Below are 26,758 nucleotides of genomic sequence, written 5' to 3'. Positions count from 1 at the left end.
CATTAAACTTTATTTTGTGTGATTAAAGTTAAATGTTAAAAAAAAGGCACTTGGAGAGAAGAGATGTCAAACTAGTTTTGAGATTATGTTTGGGTCATGGCTTTAAGCAGGGAGAATCTTTTTTTTTTTTTAAGATTTTTTTTATTTATTTGACAGAGAAAGACATAGCAAGAACAGGAACACAAGCGGGGGGGTGGGAGAGGGAGCAGCAGGCTTCCCGCGGAGCAGGGAGCCCGATGTGGGACTCAATCCCAGGACCCTGAGATCATGACCTGAGCTGAAGGCAGATGCTTAACGACTGAGCCACCCGAGGCGCCCAAGCAGGGAGAATCTTGACTTACGCTATCTAAGGGATCACTTGGCAATTTATGGTTTTTAGGAGAGTCATTCTTTCAATAAATATTCACTGAATGCCTGCTGTGTATCAGGCACTATTTTATTATTTTTATTTTTTATTTTTTTAAAGATTTTATTTATTTATTGAGAGAGAATGTGAAAGGGGGGAGAAGCGGAGGGGGAAAGAGAGAGAAAATCTCAAGCAGACTCCATGCTGAGCATGGAGCCTGATGTGGGACTGGATCTCACGACCCTGAGATCACTACCCGAGCCGAAATCAAGAGCCGGACGCTTGACCGGCTGAGCCACCCAGGTGCTCGCAGGCACTAATTTTAGATATCCGTTACAAGTTCATCATCCGTGTGAAATTTAAGAACTGTTTCTTTTGTAGATTTTGTGTTCTTTTGAAATAACGGTTAAATCATGTTTTTTGTTTTTTGGGTTTTTTTTGTTTTTATCAATAGGGTGATTCCGAAGAGAATATGGAGGAGCATTCTCAAGAACAGAGGTAAGAAAAACAACAGGAGCAAATACCTGCATGCTGAACATTGCTGCCCACTTTGGATGCTGTCTGAAGTCTTGGTATATGTACGTTTATGTTTACGTGTTTAATAGATTAGTGATATACCTTGCTCTTTGGCGTTGGGGTATCTGTACTCTGTAATAATTAAAATGTCTTTGTTTTAAAATAAGGTTGTACAGAAAGCTGTTAGAAATATCTCCCCCTCCCCCATCCTCAACTTTGCCTTTTCCACGGCACACTTATGCTGTTCCTCTTGTTCACAAATAGCTGTTGAGCATCAGGCACAGTGCTGGGTGCTGGGCATAAAATATTGAACCAAACCTGTGGCATGTAGTGGTGGAGTCAGACATTACTGTAAATAAAACAAAATGGCTGTGATTATAACTATCAACAATGAGATTGCTGTGGTATAGAATAGTGAGGAAGAGGGGGTGGTCAGGCAGGGCCCCTCTTAGCAAGTGACATTTGAGTCTGGAGGATGTGGAGGAATAGCCACACAGCAAACAGAGGGAGAGTGCTCTGGGCAGAGGGAGTGGCTGGTGCAAAGGCCCTGAGGCGGGAAGCACTGGCAACATCCCAGGAACGTGGAGAAGGCCAGTGTGGTTTGTGGGATCGTGAGGTAAGGTAGGACCTTAGAAACCACAGCAAGGAGGTTGGGTTTTATTTTTTTAAGGGTGATATGATTTGTTAAAGGATTTAAAGCAGGGGCTAACAAATCGAAAGGTGTAAACTACATTTTTAAGAGAATACTTTTGGGGTGCCTGCCGGGCATAGTCCGTTAAGTGTCTGCCTTCAGCTTGGGTCATGTTTCCAGGGTCCTGAGATCGAGTCCCACATCAGGCTCCTTGCTTAGTGGGGAGCCTGCTTCTCCCTCTCCCTCTGTCCCTCCCCCTGCTTGTGCTCTCTCTCTGTCTCTCTCTCTTTCTCTCAAATGGATAAATAAAATCCTTAAAAAAAAAAAAAAAAAAGGATACTTTGGTCATGGGGCAGTCTCCATCACTCGTCAAACTGGGATGTCTGGTCCCTTGGAGGTACATGGAGACTCTGAGTGGTACCTGGGCATAGGGATAACTTTCAGAGAATCAGTTTTTATTTATTTGTTTGTTTGTTTGTTTTAAAGATTTTATTTATTTATTTGCAAGAGAGCACAGCAGGGGGAGCGGCAGGCGAGGGAGAGGGAGAAGCAGGCTTCCCGCTGAGCAGGGAGCCCGATGCAGGGCTCGATCCCAGGACCCTGGGATCATGACCTGAGCCGAAGGCAGACACTTAACCGACTGAGCCACCCAGGCGTCCCGAGAATCAGCTTTTAGATCCCACTGTCCATATAGTCTCCTGCAACAGATCTGTCTGAGGTTGCAAGTTATCCTTTTCCACTTCTTCTTTTGTAATCTCTCTTTTCCACTTTATAGAAGAAAGGCATACTTCTTACCCTGCCCCCATCTTACTATGTGCTCCATCTTGGGCAAACAGAGGTTTGATTTGAAATACTGGCATTGGTCAGGAGAAGCGATTAACTCTGATTGGTTAACAAATTCTTTTGTAACTCTGGTGGTTTTCAAATCTTTCCACAAAATTGAAGGGCATAATCAAATTGGCAGTTGATAGATCATCAAAAGTCATTTTCAATGATAGATCACTATGCTTTTTGGATAAACAATGAGGGAGTTTAGAGAATATAGGGACGGTACTATAACAATGCTCCTTCCATTCACATCCGTTGTTGTGAACAAGCTTTTTCAGTGCTTACATTTAAAAAAAAAAAAGTGGACAAGAAAAATAATAGTCACATGAATCAATGATGTGGGGCAAGACACTTTCATCCATTTCGTTAAAGAATGCATTTTCAGTAAATTTGTCTCCTTAAGTTTAATCACCTATCAAAATTTATAAAATTTGTTGATCAGTTGTATACTAATGAAAATTATAATGATAGCTCAATTCAGAAGAAAAAAAATATTTAACACTTAAACCCTGTGGTCACAGGAATTTTTTTTTTTTTTTAAAGATTTTATTTATTTATTTGACAGAGAGAGATAGCAACAGCAGGAACACAAGCAGGGGGAGTGAGAGAGGGAGAAGCAGGCTTCCCGCCAAGCAGAGAGCCCGATGCGGGGCTCAATCCCAGGACCCTGGGATCATGACCTGAGCTGAAGGCAGACGCTTAACGACTGAGCCACCCAGGCGCCCCCACAGGAAATTTTTTTAAAAGCCTAACATTTCGGTTGAAACCCATAGTTTTGTTGCAAAAGGCTTTGAACATAATGATGTATGTTATTAGGTTAAAATCCTTGGAGGGAATATCCAGCAATACAAGAACACATATTGGTGTGTTTAAAAAAACGGATGATGATCAGGCACCTGGCAGGCTCAGGTGGTACAGCATGCGATTCTTGAGCTTGGGGTCATGAGTCGGAACCCTATGTTGGGTGTAGAGATTACTTAAAAAAATGAACGATGGCAGATTTCATTGCAGTAGTATTTAGATTCCATTGAATATATTTTAAAAAGTGATTGTGAGTTTTATTTAAAAATGCCATCATTTATAATATGCTAGAAATTATATTCTCTGTAGCCATTTAAATTCATTGTATAAAATTTTAAATGTGGGATAAATATATGAGGCAGAGTTCAGAGTTTGTCACAGTCCTCTGTTGGAGTGTATGGGAGGGAGCAAGATGAGGTGAGGATTGCTGGTGGTGGTTCAGACGAGGCTGGTGGGAGTGGGGATGAAGGGACAGGGGACGGGAAGTTCTGAGATGAATTTTGGGGGTGGAGCAGATTCATTAGTTGCTGAATCAGGGGAAGAGAAGTCAGTCATGGAGGGCTTCTAGAATTTGGCTTGAGCATCTGAAGGATGACAACTGAGATGGGAAAGGAAGTAAGGGAGGGAAATCAGGAACTCTGGTTGGTCGTCTCATAGGAATGTCAGACTCGATATGACTCGTCCCTGTGGCCATGGCGCCATGAGCCCCGCCGAGAGGCCTCCAGGGCTGGGTGTGTCCAGCCTGTCAACAGCCTTGATGCTCACCTTAGCCTTTGTTCTCTTCTGTAGATTGCTGCGTTCTCTCCTTTCTCATCAGTCAGAACTAGTTTCTTTTCCTCTGTTTTCTGTCAGACTTAAAGGTATTAGTAGATTTTATCCCCATGGGTCTTTTGACCTAGTGTCAGATTGTTAGTGAAGGTGTGTGGGGAGGCAGAATGGCAGCCGTGATTTAGCACAGTGGCTTTCAAACTTTTTAACAGTGACTCATGGTAAGGGAGACATTTTATACCATGCTTGCCTACCTGCCCATAGACATATATATGGATGTATGAATATGTATGCATGCTTTATTTATTTATAAAATGGTGCTTACCTGTACTACCTGTGACACACTCTTTTCTTTTTTTTTTTTTTTAAAGATTTTATTTATTTATTTGAGAGAGAATGAGATAGAGAGAGAGCATGAGAGGGGGGAGGGTCAGAGGGAGAAGCAGACTCCCTGCTGAGCAGGGAGCCCGATGCGGGACTCGATCCAGGGACCCTGGGATCATGACCTGAGCCGAAGGCAGACGCTTAACGACTGAGCCACCCAGGAGCCCCTATTTTATTTTTTAAAGATTTTATTTGTTTATTTGAGAGAGAGAGCATGGGGGGGGGAGGGCCGGAGGGAGAAGCAGACCCCCTGCTGAGCAGGGAGCCCGATGCGGGACTCAATCCCAGGACCCTGGGATCATGACCTGAGCCGAAGGCAGTTGCTTAACCAACTGAGCCACCCGGGCGCCCGACACACTCTTTTCTATTTCATTTTTTTATTGTAAAATATACGTAACATTTGTCATTTAAACCATTTTTAAACGTACCGTTCTGTGGCATTGAATACATCCACATTGCTGTGCAACCAGTCCCTACTATCCATCCACAGAACTTTCCTAGTTCATCTTATTTTATTAAAAAAAAAAATGCTGCTTGCCACTACTGGATTGATATTTAAATTTCTTAATCATGATTCCCATTTTGATCAGCGCTGATTTATGTATTTTAATCTTCTCAATATTAAATATTCCAGTATTTTGCTGTTACATTATCCCTAGTTGCTTTCCTTTTAACTTGGTGTCCAGGCCTCTTCCTCTTTGTTTCCTCTGGCATTTTTTGTTCCCCCTTGGTATTTGTTCCTTATGTGTAAAGACTAGATCATGACACGGGTTGGATGGTGCTATTAGAAAATTTTCTTTGTGTCCATTTCCTGAAAATGTAGGTTCTGGAGCTCTTTCCAAGAATTCTCTCTGTAAGTGTAATGTCCTGTGATAGGTAAATGAATCACCTAAGTACTTAGTATTCATTCACCTTTACTGCACCATTGGGAATTTTTTAAATGAAAATTTTAATAACTCCAAAGCTCATATAACGTCTTGCTACAGTTAAAGTAGAGCTTTTGTTTCAGAATATGTTTAGATGTACAGAAAAGCTGTAAAGATGGTACAGAGAGTTCTCATAGAGCCCGCACGCACTTTCCCCAACTGTTAACATCTTCCATTATGCTGGCACATCTGTTACAACTAAGAAACCAACGTTGGTTTGTTACCATGAACTAAACTCCACACTATCTGAACTTCACTTGTTTTTCCCTGATGTCATTTTTCTGTCCAGGATCCCATCCAGGATACCACATTACTTTTAGTTCTCGTGTCTCCTTAGGACCCATTTGGTTGTGACAGTTTGTCGAGTTGTTTGTGAAATCTTAACTGTTTTGAGGAGTAACGCTCAGGTATTTTGTAAAATGTCCCTCTGTTTGGGGCTGCCTGATGTTTTTCCTCCTGGTCAGATTGGGGTTACGGGTTCTTGGGGAGGAAGACCACAGCTCTAAATTGGTATTCTCATCACATATCAAGGATATCTGCTGTCAACATGGCTTATCACTTTGATATTGACCTTGATCACCTGGCTTTTTCACCTCTGTCCATGCTACACTCTTGGAGGCAAGTCATTAAATGGAACTAAGCTCCACCTACACAGATTATTTGGAATTTTTCTGTATGGGAGATTTGTTTATTTTCCCTCATTTATTTATTCAGTCATTTATTTATATCAGTCTGGACGTACAGATATTTATTTTATGCTGTGGACTATAATCTGATATTAGATTTGCCCTGCTAGTTTAATGTCCTTTACCCTAAATCTTACCTGTGAAGTTATTACTACCTCTTTACATGTTTTTAAACATTTTTGTGATTTTCATTTTAATTACTACCCCACCATGCCAACTTTCCTTGAAAAATAGGACTTGAAGTCAGTAGAGCCAGTGCTTAGGAATTCTACACCACGAGTGCCTCGTCTCTGAGAGCACCCATCTAGAGGAGCACCTTGGGACTCCAGATTGATATGACCATAAAATAGAGTTTCAAGATGTCCCAGGAAAAGTGTGTGGCACTGACATCTATCCCTGGTGAGAATCTAGATCTGAAGAGGGCTCTGTGTCTCGGTCTGCAGACTGCCCAGGGCGGGGCCCGGAAGCAGACCACCATTAATCCTGGGGTGGAGGGTTCTGGAGTCGCCAGCCTATGATCTCAAACACAGTTTGGGAAAGCTTTCAGGGAAATTGGCCTTGCTGAAGATTTTGTTTGTATTAACTTGACTTAATCTTCTATGAATGCTATGTAATTGTATTTGGTTGAAAGCCAGGAAAGCAATATTTGAAAGACTTTCTCCCCTCTTGCATCTGCGTCCCCGTTTTTCTCCCGGGGGTTCTCAAATATCAGCAGTAATCTGTTCCTTCACTGAGAGTGAGAGATTGCATTTGGGACTCAGCGATGAGAACCAGTGAGAGCGGACTTCAGCTCTTGCTGGAATTGAATGCTCTCTGGGAAGCTCGTCTGGCTCTCTGTACATTGCTCCCATAAGCCTTGCTGGCGTACGTTTGTTAGAATGGGAGAAGTGTGAGCAATGGCGAAGTGAACAGTATAGTACATCAGCATTTCAAAATGGTTACATAAAAGTCGTAAATACCGACTGGCCAGGTACAGTGTCGGTGGGAGTTGTCATTGTGTTGTGTTTTTTTTTTAATGTGCTTTTATATGATCAGTTAACAGCAGCAAACTGTGTTCTCCTGAATCCGTTTACATCAGTTAAAGGCTGGTCCTAAGAGTCAGAACATGAAGAAAGTCTTGTTAACCTTTCAGCAACATACTGAAAGAGATAATTGCAGACAAAAATGACTTAATCGCTAGGGGAAACTTCCTTTTGGCAGTGAAGGGGATTTCAGAGCCCGCACAGGGAATGGAACTGCTTTTCACTTTTCTTTGTTCTCCTTTAGAAGTTGAAAGCTGTTTTTTTCAGGACAACCCCCAAGTTCCTCACCTGTTTGCAGAATCTTAGCTTTTTAACCTGAGCGTGCCTCCCCAGGGTTCCCTTGTGGACATTGTTCTCTTCCCATCTGCCATTTCCCCGAGGTGATGTCACCTGTTCTCTTGGGTCTTTATCTGTATAGAAAGAACTTGAACTTAGATTGTACCTTCTAGCCAGGGGTCTCACCTGTCCAGTTGCCCACAGAGAGCTCCTTTTAGCTTTTGGGTGCTGCTAACTTACTGAGCTCTCGGGCTCAGTTCCTTCTCAGCCCTCCCCAGCTGCTGCCCCATGCATTCATTTATACAAGCCAGAAACCAGGATGCCCCCCCTGGATTCCTTCCTACTCCCCACCCTAGTAGACGACCAGCTGTGGCTGGATCTTCTTCCGATGGTCTGCCACCTCCATTCTGTAGCCACCCGAACCTGTTCTCCACCTTTCTCCCTGAGTAATGTATCTCAGTAATACCTCCTTTCCTGTCATTCCTCCTACACACAACCTTGCCTTTGTGAGGAAGTGCAGACCTCCGAGCATGGCCTAGAAGGCCTTTTGTGATCTGTGTCCTGCTCACTTCTTCAGCCTTCCTGCCCCTGCTTCTCCCTTCCCCTCTTTCACCTAGGCTCATACACCTTGGGACTCTTCTTCTCTCTGGCTAAACCCCTTACCTGACCAACTCCGTAGAGCACCATGGCACCTCTAATACAGGGCATATCTCTGTATAAAATCGCCTGTCTCAGGATTGTCCTGAGTCTCATTCGACTGGTTCCTTAGCACCCAATCCAGTACCTAACACCTAGGTGAAGAACTGCTCAATGAAGGGATGCAAGCTCCCAATATAAATTTAAGTCTTTTAAGTTGATAACTTGTAATGTTTCACATGTTCTTCATATCCAAGCCCACAAACCATATTTGCCATTGAAATCAAAGCAGTGGTATTGGTATCAGAGGCTGTGGTTTTTAAATTAGGTCATTGCAGTTGGTGTGTTTTTAAAGAGAATGGGTTATTAGTTCTATCAGTGTGTGCCCCGTGGTACCTTCTATAGAGTCATGTGGGCCCTGGGAGGGTTGCAGAATGAATGCATTCAGTCATGGTCTTCATGGCCGTAACAGTCTAAAGTAAATTTTCTTTGACTGTAATAGATGTGCTAATTTAGATATTCTTAGAATACAAGCTTTTCAGCAGGGTTCTTGGTATATATTAAAATTGTTTTCAAGTCACAAAAACCTTTTTGTTTTTTTTTAGATTGTGAAATTTTTAGCAAAGCTTTTGAGACTTATTTATATAACTATTTAGCCTTCAATTGGAATTAATTAGAAAAATAGTATAATAGGATCAGTATCCTAATTCTGATTTTTGTTGAAATTATTACTTCCCCTAGATTTATTTTTTTTAGACTTTGGAGTGATTAGGTTTGTGCTAATTTATATCTTTATATTGAAAAAGATATTTGAACCAATTTTAATAATTCCAGGTATATTTTGAAGGGTTAATCTAGATTAAAAATAAGCAAAACATTTCATTAATGTTCGTAGTCCCGTAACAATAGAAGTAGAAATGAAGTCTGGAGAGCCTGGGTATGGTCCCTAAACGTGGCATATCCAGTGCCAGAAACTTGGTGTTCATTACCTTAGACTAGGGATTGCCTTTAGGAGAAGTGTCTTAATTCAGCACTTGAAGTCTGACTCTCAGCTGGCTTCACCAGTGTCTGAGCTACTCATCACAAATATTTCACAGTCAGGTATCTGGAGTCTTCAGTCAGGTGTGTATCCTGAAGTAAGAGCTAGGCAGATTCAGCAGCCCAGGAAGACTTGCCCATGGAAATGACAACATGGTTATTAAAAAGTATATAAAAGATTTGTAAGGAGCTTATTTCAGACCAGAGTGAAGTTACACTGTGAGCAAGAGAGAGACTTGGGTGTTTTGCCATTGGGAACCTAACTTCTATCTTCCAGAAAGCTTATTGCTATATGGTTAGAGATGAGCTGACATTGTGGTTGTCTTGGGCTTCTTTTATGCAGGGAGAATTATGCTTTGGGTTGCTCTTTACTCGTCATGGTGGGCTGATGAGAAATAAAAGTACTTTTCAGATGGATCCCAATATATTGGCAGCAGTATCCGTCGATTCTGTGGAGGCATTCTGGATGTGTTGTGACCCCAAACTTCATATTGCTTAAGAGGGTGACAACAGAGCTTGGGATTTCAAGGTTCAGAGGAGAAATATAATTTCCCAAGGCAGTATTCTTTGTCTAGGAACATAAGTATGAAAATAATAGGGTCTCCCGGGAGCTTGTTACTCTAGTTTTAAATGAATTGTCATCAAATTATTCTTTTGTTGTTGCAGTCTTCCACATATGAAACATGCCTCTAGAATAATAGTGACTCCCACCCCCACCCCAGGAAATGTAACAAAAGAATGGTGCCACTTCACGAATAATTAACTAGGGTCGTCTAGACAGTAGTTCACAGATGTAGTGAAAGATGGTTTTGGAACCATTGCTTTTGAATTGCCTTTGCAGACTCATTTATGAAGGATACAGGGAAAGTCTTGTTTGTTTGTTGTGGCCCTTTCCCAGTGCCCCCTCCCCAAGTAGTGGGGATGTAGTTTTAAAAAGTCTGCTATGAACATGAAAATTCTTTGAAATTAAAAAAAAAACCCACATTTTTAATTTATTGAGAATTTTAAGTCACTTTAAAATTACGCATGGTTGTTCCCTTTTTTTCCTCCAAAGATCTTTTAGTAAAACGTACGTTTTGGGAAGATTGTCTTTTAACCTCATGGCATTATTTTCTCTTCTACACACATACACATCCCAGTTGGAGAAACATGGTTTTCGTGCCATACATGCTTTTTCCCTCATGGCCAATTCCTGTTGTGTTTACCCAGTTTTTCAGATCTTTCAGTCAGAAGACATGGCTCTGGAAGGCATGTGGCTCTTGGGCTAAAACTAAACATTATCTATTAATATAACTATTGGGACTACACCAAACTAAAAAGCTTCTGCACAGTAAAGGAAACCATGACCAAAACAAAAAGGCAATCTATGGGATGGCAGGGGATATTTGCAAATGACATATCTGATAAAGGGTTAGTATCCAAAATATATAAAGAACTTATACAACTCAATACCCCCAAAATGAATAATCCAATCAAAAAATGGGCAGCAGACATGAATAGACATTTTTCCATACAGATGGCCAAGAGGTACATGAAAGATACTCTACATCACTTATCAGGAAAATGCAAATCAAAACCACAATAAGATCCACCTCACACTTGTCAGAATGGCTAAAATCAGAAACATAAGAAACAACAAGTGTTGGTGAAGATGTGGAGAAAAAGGAACCCTCGTGCACTGTTGATGGGAATGCAAACTGGTACAGTTACTGTGGAAAAGAATATGAAGGTTCCTCAAAAAATTAAAATTAGAAATACCGTATGATTCAGTAATTCCAGTACTGGATTTTTACCCAAGAAAATGAAAACACTAATTTGAAAAGATACATCCACCCCTATGTTTGTTGCAGTGTTATTTACAATAGCCAGGATATGGAAGTAACCCAAGTGTTCCATTAATAGATGAATGAATAAAGAGGTCATATATACATATACACATATATAAAATGGAATATTTTTCAGCCATAAATAAGAATGAAATCTTCCCATATGTGACAACATGGAAGGACCTAGAAGGTATTATGCTAAGTGAAATAATTCAGATAGAGAAAGACGAATACATTATGATCTCTCTTATATGTGGAATCTAAAACACAAAACAAGTGAATAATGAGAAAACTAGACTCTTAATTACCGAGAACAAATGGGTGGTTGTCAGAGGGGTGTGGGATGGGGGATAGGTAAAATAGGTGAATGGGATTAAGAGGTACAAACTTCCAGTTACAAAATAAGTCATGGATATGAAAAGTATAGCACAGGGAATATAGTCAATAATATTGTAATACTATTATATGTTGACACATGGGGACTATACTTATTTTGGTGGACAATGCGTAACATAGAGAATTGCGGAGTCACTGTGTTGTACACCTGAAACTAATATGTCAACTATACTTCAGTAATTTTTTTAAACATCAGAAAAACTTCACCGCACCCCCCACAAAAACCCTAAACTTCTTCTGTAGGAAAGATGATTTGCCACCTGTGAAATGTCCAGAGAAACCCACTGCTGCATTTGAAGGTAGTTCCCAGAGAACAGCTTCAGTAGAAACACAGACATTGTGTGTGGCCTCTCATGTTGACCTTTGTGCAGATGTACATAGTAGATAATTCATGTTGATGTTATGCCTTGTACATCATTAAGTTTTCAGGTTGTACTTGTGGCTGTTGGTTCCTTTAGCTGCCACTAAATTATTGATAATAAGTGAAGTCCAGTTTGAATAACAATCCATTGTCCCATTTAATAGGTATGACAGTTATATGTAGTATGAAGCTTTGGTGAAGTAATTCCTCTGGGATCATGATTGATCTATAGCTCTTAAAAGCAGGCTTTGCTAATTCAGTTAATCCATTAAAAATTGGATTTAAGTAATTGCCCTTGTATTATACTTTATAGTTCACAAAGTACTTTTACATGCATTGTCCTTAGTTAACTAGGAATTCCCATTTTATAGACGAGGAAACAGGTTCAAAAAAGCAAAACAGTTTAAGATTACAGAGCTATGAAGTGGCAGAACAGGCACATAATCTGAGGTGTCCTCTCTCTAGATACACCGGTTTACTTTCATCTAAAGTGATACGGGGCGTGCCTGGGTGGCTCAGCCAGTTAAGTGTCTGCTTTCAGCTCCCTCTCCCCGCTGCTTGGGGGTGGGGATCCTGCTTGTCCCTCTCCCTCTGCCCCTCCCCCATGCCCGCCCCCCCTTGTGTGCTCTCTAAAATAAATAATGATAAAATATTTAAAAAAATAAAGTGATACAGGTTGGAACATGATTTTCCCAATTAGTCTGCTCTCTGTAGAAGGAGACCAAATCTAAGATTGATAGGTGGAAGCAACTGAATTCTTTAGTAAGCCCTGATATTATATGGTTCCTAGCAAACTGCTGAAAAAAAAATGAGTATGCTTGTAAGAGAGACCCAGAGTTGGGACTGAGTACAGTAACACTTTACTGTGTGTTAGAAAGCTTCTTTCATTTTCTATTCTTTTTTTTTTTTTTTTAAAGAATTACTTATCAGAGAGAGAGAGAGAGAGTGCACGTGCATGCACACATGCACACACACACAGAAGCAGGGGGAGGGGGAGAGGGAGAATCTCAAGAAGACTCCTTGCTGAGCTCGGAGCCCTACGCTGGGCTCGATCCCGTGACCCTGAGATCATGACCTCAGCAGAAATCAAGAGCTGGAGGCTTAACCAACTGAGCCATCTAGGTGCCCCATCATTTTCTAAGCACTGCTTATTCCCTGACATTCAATTGCATGGCTTTTGAAATGATTGGAAAATATAAATATGGAATTTTAGGATTACTCTGTGCAACACATACCACTGTAATGTGTGCTGAGAGGTTGTCTTTAGCCCTCAGATGGATGTGTTACCCTGTTTGCTTTGCTTTGTGATTAGATATTTTCAGCTTCAAGTAACAGAAAACCCTGACTCAACCAGCTCAAACAATGAAGAATGTATTTTGTCACCTAACAAGAAGCCCCAAGGCTGGGTGGTTCTGGACTGGTTTACTCAGTCGGTGAGCATCAGCACCAGGCAGCTAGGTTCTGCCAACTGTCTGTCCTGCTGCTAGCTCACTGCTGCCCAGCTCCCTTCAAGGTTGCAGGAGGCCTGAGGCCTCACAGCCTCATGTCCTCCCCCGGAACAACCAAAGGCAGGTTCAAAGAACCTTCATCCTGTGCCTCTTTCTCAGGAGCACCCCTCAGCAGGCCTCCCCTTCATCTCACAGGACAAAAATGGTCCACGCTTACCTTGAACTACGCCTTGAACTACCCACCCTTGGCAGCAGGGTTTACACAGTCGCCGGGGAGTGGCGCTTACTGACCCCACGGAGGCTGTCCCTGTGTGGGAGGAGGGGATGGACGGTGGGAAGGCCTGCAGCGCTGCCTGCCGGCTCCAGCCTGGGGATTGTTCTCAGGGAGGAGTGACAGGTCTAGGGCAGTTGTTTCTCAAAAAGGAGTCCTGGGAGCAGCAGAATCAGCACCGCCTGGGAACCTGTTAGACCAGTTCCCAGAGCCCACCCCAGGCCTACTGAATCAGAAGCTCCAGGGGAGGGGCCTGTGATCTGTTTTAACAAGCCCTCCAGGTGATTATGATGCATGCTCAAGTTTGAGAATCATTGGTCCAGGGTAAGGCATCTGAGGAAGAACATTTCAAAAGTCACCTTGGTTGAAGATTAAATAATGAGCAGCAGAAACAGTCTTGTTGGTAAAACAGTGGGGTGGAAGTTGGGAGACAGAGGTTGCTTTTTTTTTTTCCAGCACAGCTCACTGTCACTGGCCCAGGATTTTAGTAAACCTAGAATACTTGCATATTCTTTTCAGATGGTATCAAGTTTCAGCCAGTTGATCCAATTTTTCTAAAAGAGCTCTGTCATGGTTATGGGGCTTGGAGGTGGGGTTCCAGGTTGAGCTTTAGTGCCCACCCATCGGGGTCCGCCATGCGCTGGCACGCCTGGTAAACAGGTGGGTTAGGCCGTTGCAGGTCAGCTTCCAGGAGAGAACTGAGGAACTTTCTCAGGGATAATTCATTCATTATAAGGGAAGTGAGGCTGGCAGAAAACCTTGGCCCAGGAACAAAAAGTCTCAGTTATTGGATGGGCGTGGCCATTCACAGTACAGGCTGGTGTGTGTACTCAGCTCTGCCTCCTGGCCCCGCTCCCTCTGGGCACGTGGCTGTGTGTGTGAGAGAGTGAGAGTGTAGAGTGAGTCTGTAGGGGGGATGTGGGGGCATGAGGAAGGATATTACTGAAGTAAAAACTGAAAGAAGTGTGCTAAAAATTCTGTGAGAAACTGGGGTGGGCGGAGCAGAACAGGCACCGCCCACAGGGAAGGGAACTTCCCCATCCTGCCCGACGCCCCCCGCCCCCACCTCGGTCATGGTCACGGACGCTTGACGGGAGCAGGGTGGTGCTCAGGGCCGGGGTGGGAGCTGGAGGGAAGGAATGAAGTCCAGACCGGGGCCTAGGAGAGCGTAGCCTGTCGTGTGACACTTTAAGAGAGTTTCCCCAACCAAACCACACACTGGGGATTCCCTGCAGCTCTTTCATGGTGCCGTGGGAGTATTTGCCAGCCGAGGGGGCAGGATGGAGGAAGGCAAGAGAAGGAAACCCAAGTTCAAGGGCAGTGTATTCCCTCTTCCCGGGGCTGCCATAACAAAGTACCACAAACTGGGTGGCTTAAAACAACAGAAATTTATTCTCTCCCAGCTCTGGAGGCCAGGAGTCTGGACGCAAGGTGTCAGCAGGGCCATATTCCCTCTGAAACCCGTAGGGGAATTTTCCTTGCCTCTGCTTCTGCTGGTTTGCTGGTAGCCTTTGGTGTTCCTTGGCTTGCAGCTTACCTACATCATTCTGGTCTCTGTCTTTGTCATCACACAGCGTCCTCCCCGTGTTTCTCCATGTCCTCTTGTGGCCCTCTTAGAGGGACAGCAGTCGTCTTATGGGAGAGGTCCACTCTACTCCATGATGGCCTGATCTTAACTAATTATGTCTGCAAGTCCCTATTTCCAAATAAGGTCACATTCTGAAGTACAGGGGGTTTTCCAGCTGTAACACTCATTGCTTTGTGGGCCCGCGTAAGGGTATCCCCATCTCCTTTTCCTGCTCTCTCCCAAGTTTGGGGTTCCTAGGAAATACCTGTGCTCTAATTGACTGGCGGTGATTTTTGGTTTCCTAGAGCTGCCCTTCTGGGCCCACGGCAGCTTTGGATTGCCAGAGATCCAGGGGCGGCTGTAAGCCTCATGCATTTTCTGACCCAACACTTTGAACCTGGCCTTTTGGTCCCATGGATTTTATTTCTGAATCTTTTTTTTTGCACATCTGCAAGAACCTATCCAAGGGAATTCTTTATGCTATTTACACATAGTCACAAGTGTTGGGAACACAAGTATCTTCTCTTCTGGATTTTTTTTTTCTTGTGGGAAATAAGTGGGAAGATTGACGAGCATTTCAGCATATACTGAAGCTTCACAGGCAAAGCCTTGAAATCAAGCCGCACTCCTTTGATGAGAATCCAGAAAAATACAGTTACTGAGACTGCTGGCGGGCTGTGTGTGCTATGTTGGTCTGTGTGTGTAGGTGCCTTCAACTTGTTTCCTTACTGGTTTCAACTTAACGCAGACAAGTGCCTGTGGGTTGCCTCACAAGCCGAAGCAGATCCCCGTGAGCCGTTTATGGGTTTGGTGGGGGAATCCTCTTGTTATTTCCTGGAAATGCTTGCATCAAGATTAGTCCCTTTCTGCTTCCACGTATTTTAACTGCGATCAGCCAGGTGTATCACGGTGCTAACCATGAGGAGTAGCTCTGTTATTGTGAACTTTCACACTTCGCCTCTCAGTCCACTTTCAGGTGAATGAATGTCACATCCAAATTGCCTGTTAGTTGGGCTTTCATGTAACTTAATTAGCAGATTTGTGTTTTGGGAAAGTCTGATCTGTGATCTTGAAATTGGTTACGGTTGGTATAATTCATGGGTAATTGGGCACCTTCACAGTGACTCCTCCAGTCATTAAAGGGCTGGGGTGGTTTGCGGTTGAAATGGGAGAGAGGGAGAAAGCACTGGGCTCCCCATGCCTTAATCTTTTAATCCATTTAACCTGGGTTGTCAATTCGGGCTTCGTTTTAATTTGAAAGTATACTTAGGTAGTTGGGAAGGGGTTTCATTAATTCACCACAGTTAGACCATAATTAAGGGAGGAAGGTTATCCTTAATTGCCTAAATTTCTTGAAGTTATCGTGGGTACAGTAAGGGTCCATTAAAGTTATGCTTCTCCTCGTTGGAAACCAAAATTCTCGTCTAAAAAAAAAAAAAATGAGGCTAAAACCAAACAAAACAACCATCACAAAACCAAACCCCAGTTCAGAGATGTTTCGTGGGCATGGTCCTCATGAGTTCCGAAATGTATCTGTGGCACATGGAATAGGGCTTATGGACACACTGATACCAAGTAACCTGGTTTCTTGCTGAGTTCAAGGTCTGTCACTTGAACACACATTATTTACAATTTATTTTTATTCCTGCAGAGAGATTCTCCAGGAGACCTACGCACCTGTAATATTGACTAATAAAAGAGAAGGGGGCGTAGGTAGGAAGTAAGTGGAACAGGAGACTGATTAAAGAAGGGAGATTCTGGATTGCAGGCATTTTTTTTTTTTTTATACCCTTCGTTAGGGATTTTGATCAGGTAGATGGTGATTACAGTGTTAATCCTATGAAATTAAGTCACCAGTGTTTTGTATTATTTTCTCAGTGGTCCATGTCAGTTTTCTGTCCCTCTGTAATCATTCAGGTGACTAGTAAAAATCACTTTTGCTCCTCTAAGTCTGTTTAGGGACAACTTTAAATATTTTTTCCCATTAGTCATTTTATCTCAATGTGTATGGTTTGTAGATTTATTTTTTTAATATAATGCTCTTTTAAAAAGTTTATTTAAGTGATCTCTACACTCAGTGTGGGGCTCAAACTCACAACCCTGAATCAAGAGTCATGTGCTCTACCAACTGGGCCAGTCATGCACCCCAAAATCGTACTTTTTTTTTTTCCTAACCTGATCAGTTTAGTACTATTTTTTTTAAGGTTTCTTTTGGTTTTCTGAATAAAGACTTTTAGTACCCAAAAGTTATTTAAGCTACTACAATATTAATTTTCTATACCGATACAACTTTTGGAGTATTTTTCTTGTAATGGCTAGTTTTAGATATATTTGGCAGCACTCAGTACGTGTTATTTCTACCATAAGATAGAAACCTGATTAAGAGCAAATAAATATTTAGCTTTTAATTTTTATGAAAATCAAAACCCTAAAATTTTCATAGAAATTGAAGCCCTGAAAAGTTAAGTCTGTTTTGGCCTCAGGGAGGGGGTAAGAGGGACAGGCTGACTTGAGCATTTTACTTTATGCCACAGCACAGGGGGTTGGAAGGCCGGCCTGCTGCCCTTGGAGGGACATCCTCCCAGAGGGTGCGTCTTATTCACATTTTTACAAAAGCACCATATGGGCAAGTCCTGAACTTCACTCCGCTTGCTACAGTGTTATTACACTAAACATATATTCCTTTTGTAGCCTAAACAATTCATTTAGAAATTAAATTAAAATGTTAATTATTAAAACTAAGTATGCTTTCACATACTGGGTTTTCTATGCAGTTACTAACATACCACACTTTTTATTTTATTTTATTTTATTTTTTAAAAGATTTTATTTATTTATTTGAGAGAGAGAGAATGAGAGAGAGCACATGAGATGGGGAGGGTCAGAGGGAGAAGCAGACTCCCCGCCGAGCAGGGAGCCCGATGCGGGACTCGATCCCGGGACTCCAGGATCATGACCTGAGCCGAAAGCAGTTGCTTAACCAACTGAGCCACCCAGGCGCCCACCACACTTTTTATTTTAAAGCACATGGCTCTGTGTTCTCATTTGCTCTGAATAAGCTTGTAGAACAGATCTCATCTGGAAAATGGGGATAATGAAACCAAGATTCTGTGTGTAGAAACATTTATTAACATTTAACATTTCCGTTTTTGTTTTTTTTTAATAAGTGCTAGCTTATTTAATTCATAGGAACCTCCCAAGAGAACATAGCCTTATTTCAATTTTACCGTGACTGTTGAGACCCATGCCTCTCAAGGTTTCAGTTCTTGCCACAACTGAAAGGTGTTGGGGCTGAGACCACAGTCCAGGGATCAAGCCACCAGACTTCGAATTTCTCACATTCACCGTGTGATGTCAGTTGAAATGACTAGAAAATTCCCACTTGCTCTCATTTCTTTCTTTAGTTTCTCTCTATTCTGAGTAGAAAGAAAAACAAGATAGAAGAGTACCATGTAGTTACATATATTGATAAGTTAGTTCATGTAAGCTGGGGGAGAGGCAGAATGGAGTTATGAAAACTTTGCCCTAGAGATTATTAAAAAGAACATTTTTTTAAACAGATTTTTTTATGTGAGAGAGAGCACGCGCACGTGCCTACATGAGCGCATGCCCACCAGGCGAGGTGGGGGAGGGAGGGGAGAGAGAGAGAGAGAGAGAATCCTCAAGCTGACTCCCAGCTGAGTGTGGAGGCAGACTTGGGGCTGGATCCCACAACCCTGAGATCACAACCTGAGCCGAAATCAAGAGTTGGACATTTAACCTACTGAGCCACCCAGGCGCCCCTAAAAAAAGAACATTTAAAAAAAAATACATAATTTAGCTCAAGGGGGCTGATCAAAACATCCATGATGATGGTAACTTATAATTAACATGCTGGCTTGATTGTAGATAATTCTTTTTTTTTTAAAGATTTTATTTATTTATTTGACAGAGAGAGACACAGTGAGAGAGGGAACACAAGCAGGGGGAATGGGAGAAGGAGAAGCAGGCTTCCCACCGAGCAGGATGCGGGGCTCGATCCCAGGACCCTGGGATCATGATCTGAGCCAAAGGCAGACGCTTAACGACTGAGCCACCCAGGCGCCCCTGATGGTAGATAATTCTTAATAGTTAAATGCCTAGTACTAAAATATTTTTCTTTTGAGTTCACCCTGGATTAAAAATAGAGGGAGCTTGTTGAAAATTTGAATTTTCACTCACCCTTGTCCAAATCATTACATTTTCCAAATTAATGATGCCTCAATTGGAGAGATCTTCAATGACTATTTTGAATCTATATTACATAATACATATGCACAAAACTTTGCTTAAATCACTGTCTAAGTCTCAAGGTTATACATAAAATACCTCAAGCTTGCCAAATTGGACCTGGAGAAAACGAATATTCTGCTGTAATTACTGATTAAAAGGCAATATGCTGGTAATAGGAAACTGGCATTGCATGGTTACTAGAAAGCCCCCCGAAGCATATTAGTTAACTGGTAGCTTATAAACTCAGGCTCTAGTCTCAAGGAATGTATAGTTTTAAGAGAAAGAACACACGACTTTGGCGACACATGAAGTAATGTGTGTTTATGAGCCAAGTTTTTAGTTTAGCTCTTTTTACTTGCATCTTTTCTGGCTTCCTATAATGTTGGGTGAGGGCCGGGGGCAGCGTGGACAAGACCAGAAGAGAAAGTGGGACAAGGATGGGTGAGTGGAAGGGTAGTGGATGGGAGGGAGAGCAGCAGGTAGAGGTGAGGAGGAGATGGCTGGACAGGAGAAGTAGGGACAGGAAGCGAAAGGAATGAGGCCGGGTCAGGAACCTGAGGTGGTTCATGTGGGCAGGGCTGTGAAATAAGATGGTGAGACACAGGCGGATATGGTAATGTTTACCTGAGGTCGGGTATTTTTTCCAACCTCAAGTTAGGAAGTCCCTTCGTGGCTAAATGGTGTGCTTGGAGCCAGACCACCTTGGTTTGAATCAGATGTCCTACTTCTTAGCGGGCCACTTTCGGCAATCTGCCAACATGCTCTTTGCCTGTTTCCCTTCTTTAAAGTAGGGGTATTCTCAATAGTACCTACTGCGGAGTTTGTTGTAAGAATTAAATGAAGACCCGTAAGGCGTTCAGGACAGTGCTGTGCCCGTCGCTGCCCCCATATAGCCTGCCGTGGGATTGAGAAGGCGCTCACCAGATTAGCGGTAACCTACTGCTGGAACATCGGTTCGCTGCTCTGGCCTACACCCTTCCCTGGCTTCCAGGGGAGGATGCTCTTTTTAGGACTTGCTGCATTTGAGAAGCTGGAACTAGTGTGGGGAAGGCCCCGGGCTCAGGGTGTGAACCCTGTCTCTGTAGCTTACCAGCAGTGTGATCTTGAGCCTCTCTTTTCTCATCTGTAAAATTGGGACAACGTGAGCACCCACCTCACAAGATTGTGAGGATCCATTAAAGGGGTTACGTGGGCAGTTGGCAGCACCTCTCGAAGTGTGTGTATGCTTTAAAGATATTACACTCTTAAGAGTTTCTTGAGGAAACAGTAGGATACGTTCCCGAAGACGTACTTTGGTTTGTCTTCAGATCATATAAATCTTTCGCCTTTTACAAAGATGTACTTAAAACAGTGTCCATCTATTTATATTGAAAAAAAATTGTAATCAACCTGATTTGTATTGGGAAAGAAGTAGAAACAACTTATATGTCCAAGAGGACATCCATGTAGATAACGTTGTAGTAAAGTATTTGAGAAAGTTGTTCATGATATTGAATTTTTGACAGGAAAAAAAAGTGATGGTCAGACGTTAACTAAACTGACTGTGGTGATCATTTTGCAGTATGTACAAATATCGAATCATTCTATTGTACACCTGAAACTAATATAATGTTATATGTCAGTTTTACCTCAATAAAAAAACAAAAAAACAAACAAAAAAAACCTTGTAACTAGAGGTACTATTGTTGACCAAGTCTGTGCCGGGTTCTGTGATAGAGTTCCCCAGATATTGCTTTGTTTTGTCCTTATAACAGCTCCCAGGGATGCAGTTCAAAACATGGAACCACCTGTATGCGGTCTGCAAGAATGCCCTGGGCAGTATCCAGGGTTTTCATTTGGGAGTGAAATGTTATTTTTATTTTTGCTTATTATGCCATAAGGTACATCATTAGAAAATAAGACATCTTGAATTAGGGAGATTCACAGTAAAGGGAGGAAACCAATAAAGAAGTAACGAATTGTAATCCTTGATACGCTCCGAGTGCCGGGAGCCAGGGGGAGCCCCTTCTGCGGAGGTGAGGCCCTCGCTTCAGGTAGTCTCGCCTGAGGAGTGGTAAGTTGTCTTGTGGAACCTGAGGAGTGATTGTGGGGCAGGGGCTGGGAAAGGGAACCGTAGGAAGGGTTGTTTCGTTAGCAGGCGTTTGGGAGGGTTGAGGAGTTGCTGTCAGAGGAGCTGTAACAGAGCTGACGGCTGTAAAAACAGCTGTGGGCCGATTCGGGCCATGTTGTAGACCCAGCTCTGAGACGGGGGTGCTGGGAGCTCAGCGTGGGGGGCGGTGCTCTGCCAGATATTTACCCGTTGGTTGCTCAGTTCTGGGGAGGTGTGAAGCGATCCTAGGAGAGGAGAAGTAGCTCCCTAGCAAACATGTAGGACGGCGTCTCAGCACGTTAACGGGGTGCCTGGACGGGCGCTTAGGGAGTGGATGTCAGCCTGAGCAGGAAAAGAAGTCTGAAGATGAATTCCTAGAGTGCCAAGCCAGCCTCACTGCAGGGGGTATCCCTGACAATCGCAGAGGTGGTTGGTTGAAGAGAATCCCATGCAGAGTCAGGGTATCAAAATAGATTAGGCTATAGATTTAATGGATAGAAGTTCTTTAAAAAGGATCAACAGTACTTGCCCAGGCATTACTTCCGAAGACTGCCCTAAACTACACTTTCTAAAAACGAAACACAAGATTTTTAAATCACTGAACATTTTATTTAGGCTGCTCTATTACAGTGGGGATGGGGAGACCCACTGAGCCAAAGGGATGGGTACCTTCCAAGAACCCCACCCCCCCAATCTTGTTACTGAGCTGGGGTGGCCATGCAGGGCAGGGAAGACTAACCCTAACCCCAACCCCAGAGACATATTTCCGTCTAAGTCATCCCCCTTTGCATAGATGGGTACCTGCTGTGACCATGACAATGCCATGGTTGTTCCCTCCATTTTGCCAGCACATAATTTAGGGTTAGATGTTTATGAATGACGGTTTTGAAGGCAATGTTTGAAGACTTTGGGGAAAGTTTTCCTCACCTCAACACCAGTGAGGGTGTGATGCTGAGGGGATGGCAAGGTGGGAAAGTTTCCACAGCTGGACCCACCTGCCCTCAACTGTCTAGGACTTCACATCATGGGAGTCATGTGAGAGAAATCCTGTTATTTACCTTGTTCTGATTTAGGCCTCATGCTGCTTGAAGCTGAAAACATCCTGTTACACGTACTATGTTTTAGGTACCCCCGTCTGGCCCTTGAGAGAAACCTGTGACTCTAACCCAGTTTAAAGCTTTTTGCTCCATGGAATTATCTACCTAGAGAGTTAATTTCACTAAGTTAGGTCTCCCATTTTGTTATTCATATTTTCAGAGACATGTTTTTAAAGTCTGCATCTCAGGTAAAGCATTTTCCACATTACAGTTGAATCGCCTGTCTGTTGGAGCTGCTTTGTCCTATTCTGGAAAAGAAAGTTATTTGTGTGCTGAATACACAGATTTGAAATTAGAACATGATGACATGAATACCACACACATAACAACAACCAAAGAAACCCCACAAACCCCACACACAACATATACATACCAAGCACAGTTCACATAGCCCACACTCACACAGAAGACACACACCATGCATAGACAGTAAAGGTACTCCCCAAATAAACTGGCTCTTGTTGTCATGGACTGTATTCTTGCTAGTCTTTTTTTTTTTAAGATTTTATTTATTTATTAGAGAGAGAGAGAACGTGAGCACACGAACAGGGGAGGAGCAGAGAGGGAGAAGCAGACTCCTCGCTGAGCAGGGAGCCCGACGCGGGCCTCGATCCCAGGACCCCAAGATCATGACCTGAGCTGAAGGCAGATGCTTAACTGACTGAGCCACCCAGGCGCCCCTGTATTCTTTCTACTCTTTACTCTCTTCTCTGTTTTTACAAATACAGAAATACTTAAAATTGTTTCCTTTTTCGTATGAAACATGTCAAAAATAAAGAGAACTTGAAAGGACTGTGCAATGAACACCCAGATACACATCTCCTAGATTCAGCTTCTGCTGACATCCTTAGAGCTTTCAATAGCAGGGGCCCATGTTTGAGCATTTTGAAGTTTTTGACTAAATAAAGAAAAATGTTATGTTGACTTCTCTTTTCATTTTGTTAGATTTAAGGCACAGCTCCCTTTCAGCCTGCCTGCCACTCTCTGAGTCTCTGTAAGTTTGAGGAGGTGGGTGGGAGATGATGTAGGAGGATGGAAAATGAGCATCTTGCTTTCTTCACAGACATTGCTCAGTAGGTCCTGGATGGAGCCAGGAGTTTTGAGGCATCCTGTGCATGGGGGCCCTTCCCCTTCAGCCCTTTATATGCTTTTCGCTGCTCCCCACAAGGATGAAGAGACTGTGAGGGGCCCTCCCCTGCTGGGAACTCTTCCTAAAAGTCCACTTTGGGTAGAGAAACAGATTGCAGCCGCAGAGCCAAGAAGGGCCGAGGCCAACCTTCCCTGCTCTCCCACTCATTTCCGGCTCGCTGTTTAATTTGAAATCCTGGAACATGTGTTTTAGTGAATCGGTTCATAAAAATGTTTTCTGCAGGATTCTGGAATAGAGGCTGCACATTCTTTAGTATGCCATACTTGGATAATTGCACTACGTGAGTGTGTGTGTGTGTGAGAGAGAGACGGTGGTGTGTATGTAGATTGTATTTTTGGAAGTGGGTAGGGAGGTAGAGGGTAAAGACAGTTCTTTTAAACTCTCTTCACAAGATGCAAAATGTTTTTTCCCTTAGTATTTATGCAGAGGGTAAACAATGAAGAGTTGAGATCCTGTGACCCTCTGGATCCCCAGGGTCTTCTCACTCGGCCCTTCTGGGCAAGGCTGGGCCTCTTTTTCTGTTTCAGTCACTTTGGAAACTAGTTAGAAGCTGGAAATTGAGAAGTTGCCATTTAGAAGTTTATACAACATATGCAAGAGAGAGTCTGTTCCAGACTTTGCAGTTATATCCACTTTGAGCTTTTCCCAACCTCTCATGGAATAAAGCCCCCTGGAAATAAGTGAAAGCTCATGATACTGCACAGCGTAGCTGATCTGCATTTGTAGTATGTATGTAGTGTGTAAGCCGGGACTGGGTTGTTTTTGCTTTGAATGCTGTCTTAGGTGGAGAACTTGTGCTTCCTCTCATTTTCTGAAACCTTTATCTGGCTTATCCTAGCCACAACCCATTTTTTTTTCTCCTTTTTTAGTGTTTAGAGAGTTGGGTTAGACCTAAACTCACTGTTTCGTGGTACCAAGACTATACCTTATATCTTACGAGCACTGGTCCCGGGTAGTCACTTTCCCACAGAGACTCATCTCAGGTGCTGTAGCTCAGCACATCCTTGGGAGCTTTGGAAGTTGGCCAACACTCTTCTGCCCATGGCTACTGACCAGCAGCATCATGCAGCATGGTAGGCAAGGCCGTGGTCCATCCTTCCTCCTCTGGTGCATCAGTCTGGACAGGAATCATCTAGCTCTGCCAGTGAAGAAATAAGTCCTTTGATGACGCCCTTCACACTTGATTGATGGTTCAGCTTCAGCTTGAATACGTCATATGACGGGGTGTTCACCACCTCTGAAACTGACTTTCTGTTTTTGAGCCTCTCTCATTATTAAGATGATGTTTGTGATTTCATGTTACCGTCGTAGGCCTTCCACCAGTTGATTCCAGCCTGCCCTCTGCAGCAACACAGAAAAAGTTTGCTGTCTGCAATCAGACAGATGGCAGTTCCGCACAGATCTGGAGACCATTATCAAATCTGATTTTAGGCTGATTATACCTAATTATTATTTTGTTACTTCTTCAGGCTAAATTATTCCTCACTTTTTTTCCAGTTCTAATGTTAATTTGATCTGAACTTTTTTTTTTAGTGTAAGTTTGGCCAATACTGGATAAAGTGATTTAGTTGAGATCGGAATGGTGCCATATGCAATGAATTCTTTTTTTTTTTTTTGGTCTGGACTCTGCTTATTTTAATGAGGACTAAGATTTCATTAGTACTTGTATCGGTCTCTTCCCACAGGGACCAGGTTGATTTTATGGCCAGACAAAACCAAGAACAAAACCAGAAAACAAAACAAAACAACCCCTTAAGCCTTTCTTTTCCTCTTTTCATTTTCTCTTCTTTTTACCAGGAACTGTTAGGTTCTCTTTTTCAACATAGACTTAAGTAGTCAATTGCCTTTAAAAAAAAAAAAAAACCTTCAAGTATTTACATTTGGTCTTGTTAATTTTGTTGATTCAGACCTACCTTAGCCTGTTGAGACCAAAAGAAAACACACACACACATGCATGCTCTTTTATTCCTAATTGTGAAATTGATTCCAGAGTAACTGCATGACTTCGTCTCCTTCTCTCCCAAGACCTCGTTAGATATGATAGGAATTTAAAAGGTAGAAAAAGCCCATAATGAATAAATGTTTGGGAGAGGAGCTATCAGTTGTTAAGAAATGTCAAAAAAAATTCTGGAAGATTGAAAATGGGTGAAGATGGTAACTGACGGAGGAACCAGAGAAAAGCCTACAACATGAAAGTTCAGGCGGCCCACAGAGCATATTGTGAAATGTCAGCATGACACGATAAAGAGAAGATTCTCAAAGGTTTTAGGGGAGGGTGGGCGGGGTTTGGCAGGGACCATGTCACTAGTGAAGACACCACAGTGGGAACTGGGTGCTTGACTGGGGATAGGGGCTTAGCACCCGCACCTCCCAAGGTTGTTGCAAATATTAAAGTAAATAATGTCCGTAGTGTATTTTCTGGCACGTGGTAGGAGCTCTCAGGATGTGTGCACGTGTTATTCCTCTCCTGACCGTCTCTGCTACTACTACGATGGTAAAGAAGTGTACCAGTTAGGATTAGGATCAGAAAACCTTGTGGCCTAAACAAGATGGAAGTGAAGTGAATGGGATAGGAGTTTGCTTCTTGGCCGCTCATCTGAGAGAGCAGGGGGCAGGCCAGCACTCAGGGGATAGATAGCTCCATGGTTATCAAGGTTTGGCTCCTTCTGTCTCCCACTTCAAAATGACTGCTCAACCTGCAGGATCCTGTTCCTATCGCTTCCAGGAAAGAGGAAGGAGCTGCAGTGGCATTCGGCCTTCGACTTGCCTTTAAGGTCACTTCCTGGAAGTAGCCCCGAAATTCTAATATACATTTCATTTCCAGGACTTAGTCAACATGATTGCCTCTCTGTTACAGGGTCGGCTGGGAAAAGGAGTCTACTCTGCAGCCATGTGCCTGGTTTAAGAATGACTTTCAAGGGGCGCCTGGGTGGCTCAGTCGTTAAGCATCTGCCGTCGGCTCAGGTCATGATCTCAGGGTCCTGGGATCAAGCCCCACATCAGGCTCCCTGCTCAGCGGGAAGCCTGCTTCTGCCTCTCCCCCTCCCCCTGCTTGTGTTCCCTCTCTCGCTGTGTGTCTCTCTCTGTCAAATAAATAAAATCTTAAAAAAAAAAAAAAAGAATGACTTTTAAGGAGGAAGGAAAACAACTATGGATTTTGGCAGCTAGCATTGCCTTTGTCACAATAAGCCTTTACTTACCAATATGTTAGGTCCTCAACTTCTGGAATACAAGATTTGCCCTAACTCATTGGGATTTAACACAAAGGTCCATTAACATACAAACTTACATACTTTGGTTGACCTGTGAATTATTACGTGTTAAACTGGGCATTGAACCACAGAAGCTTTTAATATGGCCGATGTACATTTAAATGTGCCCTGCTGAAAATGCTCAGCTTAACATTACTTTTGAAAAGATCTGCAGATAAGGGAAAAGTTGGAA

The 26,758-nt window shown here is 42.9% G+C and overlaps 1 protein-coding gene across 1 annotated transcript in view; it reads left to right on the top strand.

Annotated features, from left to right (window-relative positions):
* The window catches only part of TMEM131L (transmembrane 131 like), a 162,227-nt gene that overhangs the window by 8,429 nt on the left and 127,040 nt on the right, over nucleotides 1–26,758 (top strand). The window contains exon 3 of the mRNA XM_044912863.1: nucleotides 801–844. Within this exon, the coding sequence (XP_044768798.1) occupies nucleotides 801–844 (44 nt within the window). The remainder of the gene's footprint in view (nucleotides 1–800; nucleotides 845–26,758) is intronic.

The sequence above is a fragment of the Neomonachus schauinslandi genome, chromosome 2 (genome assembly GCF_002201575.2).
Source record: "Neomonachus schauinslandi chromosome 2, ASM220157v2, whole genome shotgun sequence".
NCBI classification, from domain to species: Eukaryota; Metazoa; Chordata; class Mammalia; order Carnivora; family Phocidae; genus Neomonachus; species Neomonachus schauinslandi.
The sequence above is the reverse complement of the archived record's forward strand: the minus strand, read 5'-3'. Positions and strand labels throughout refer to the sequence as shown.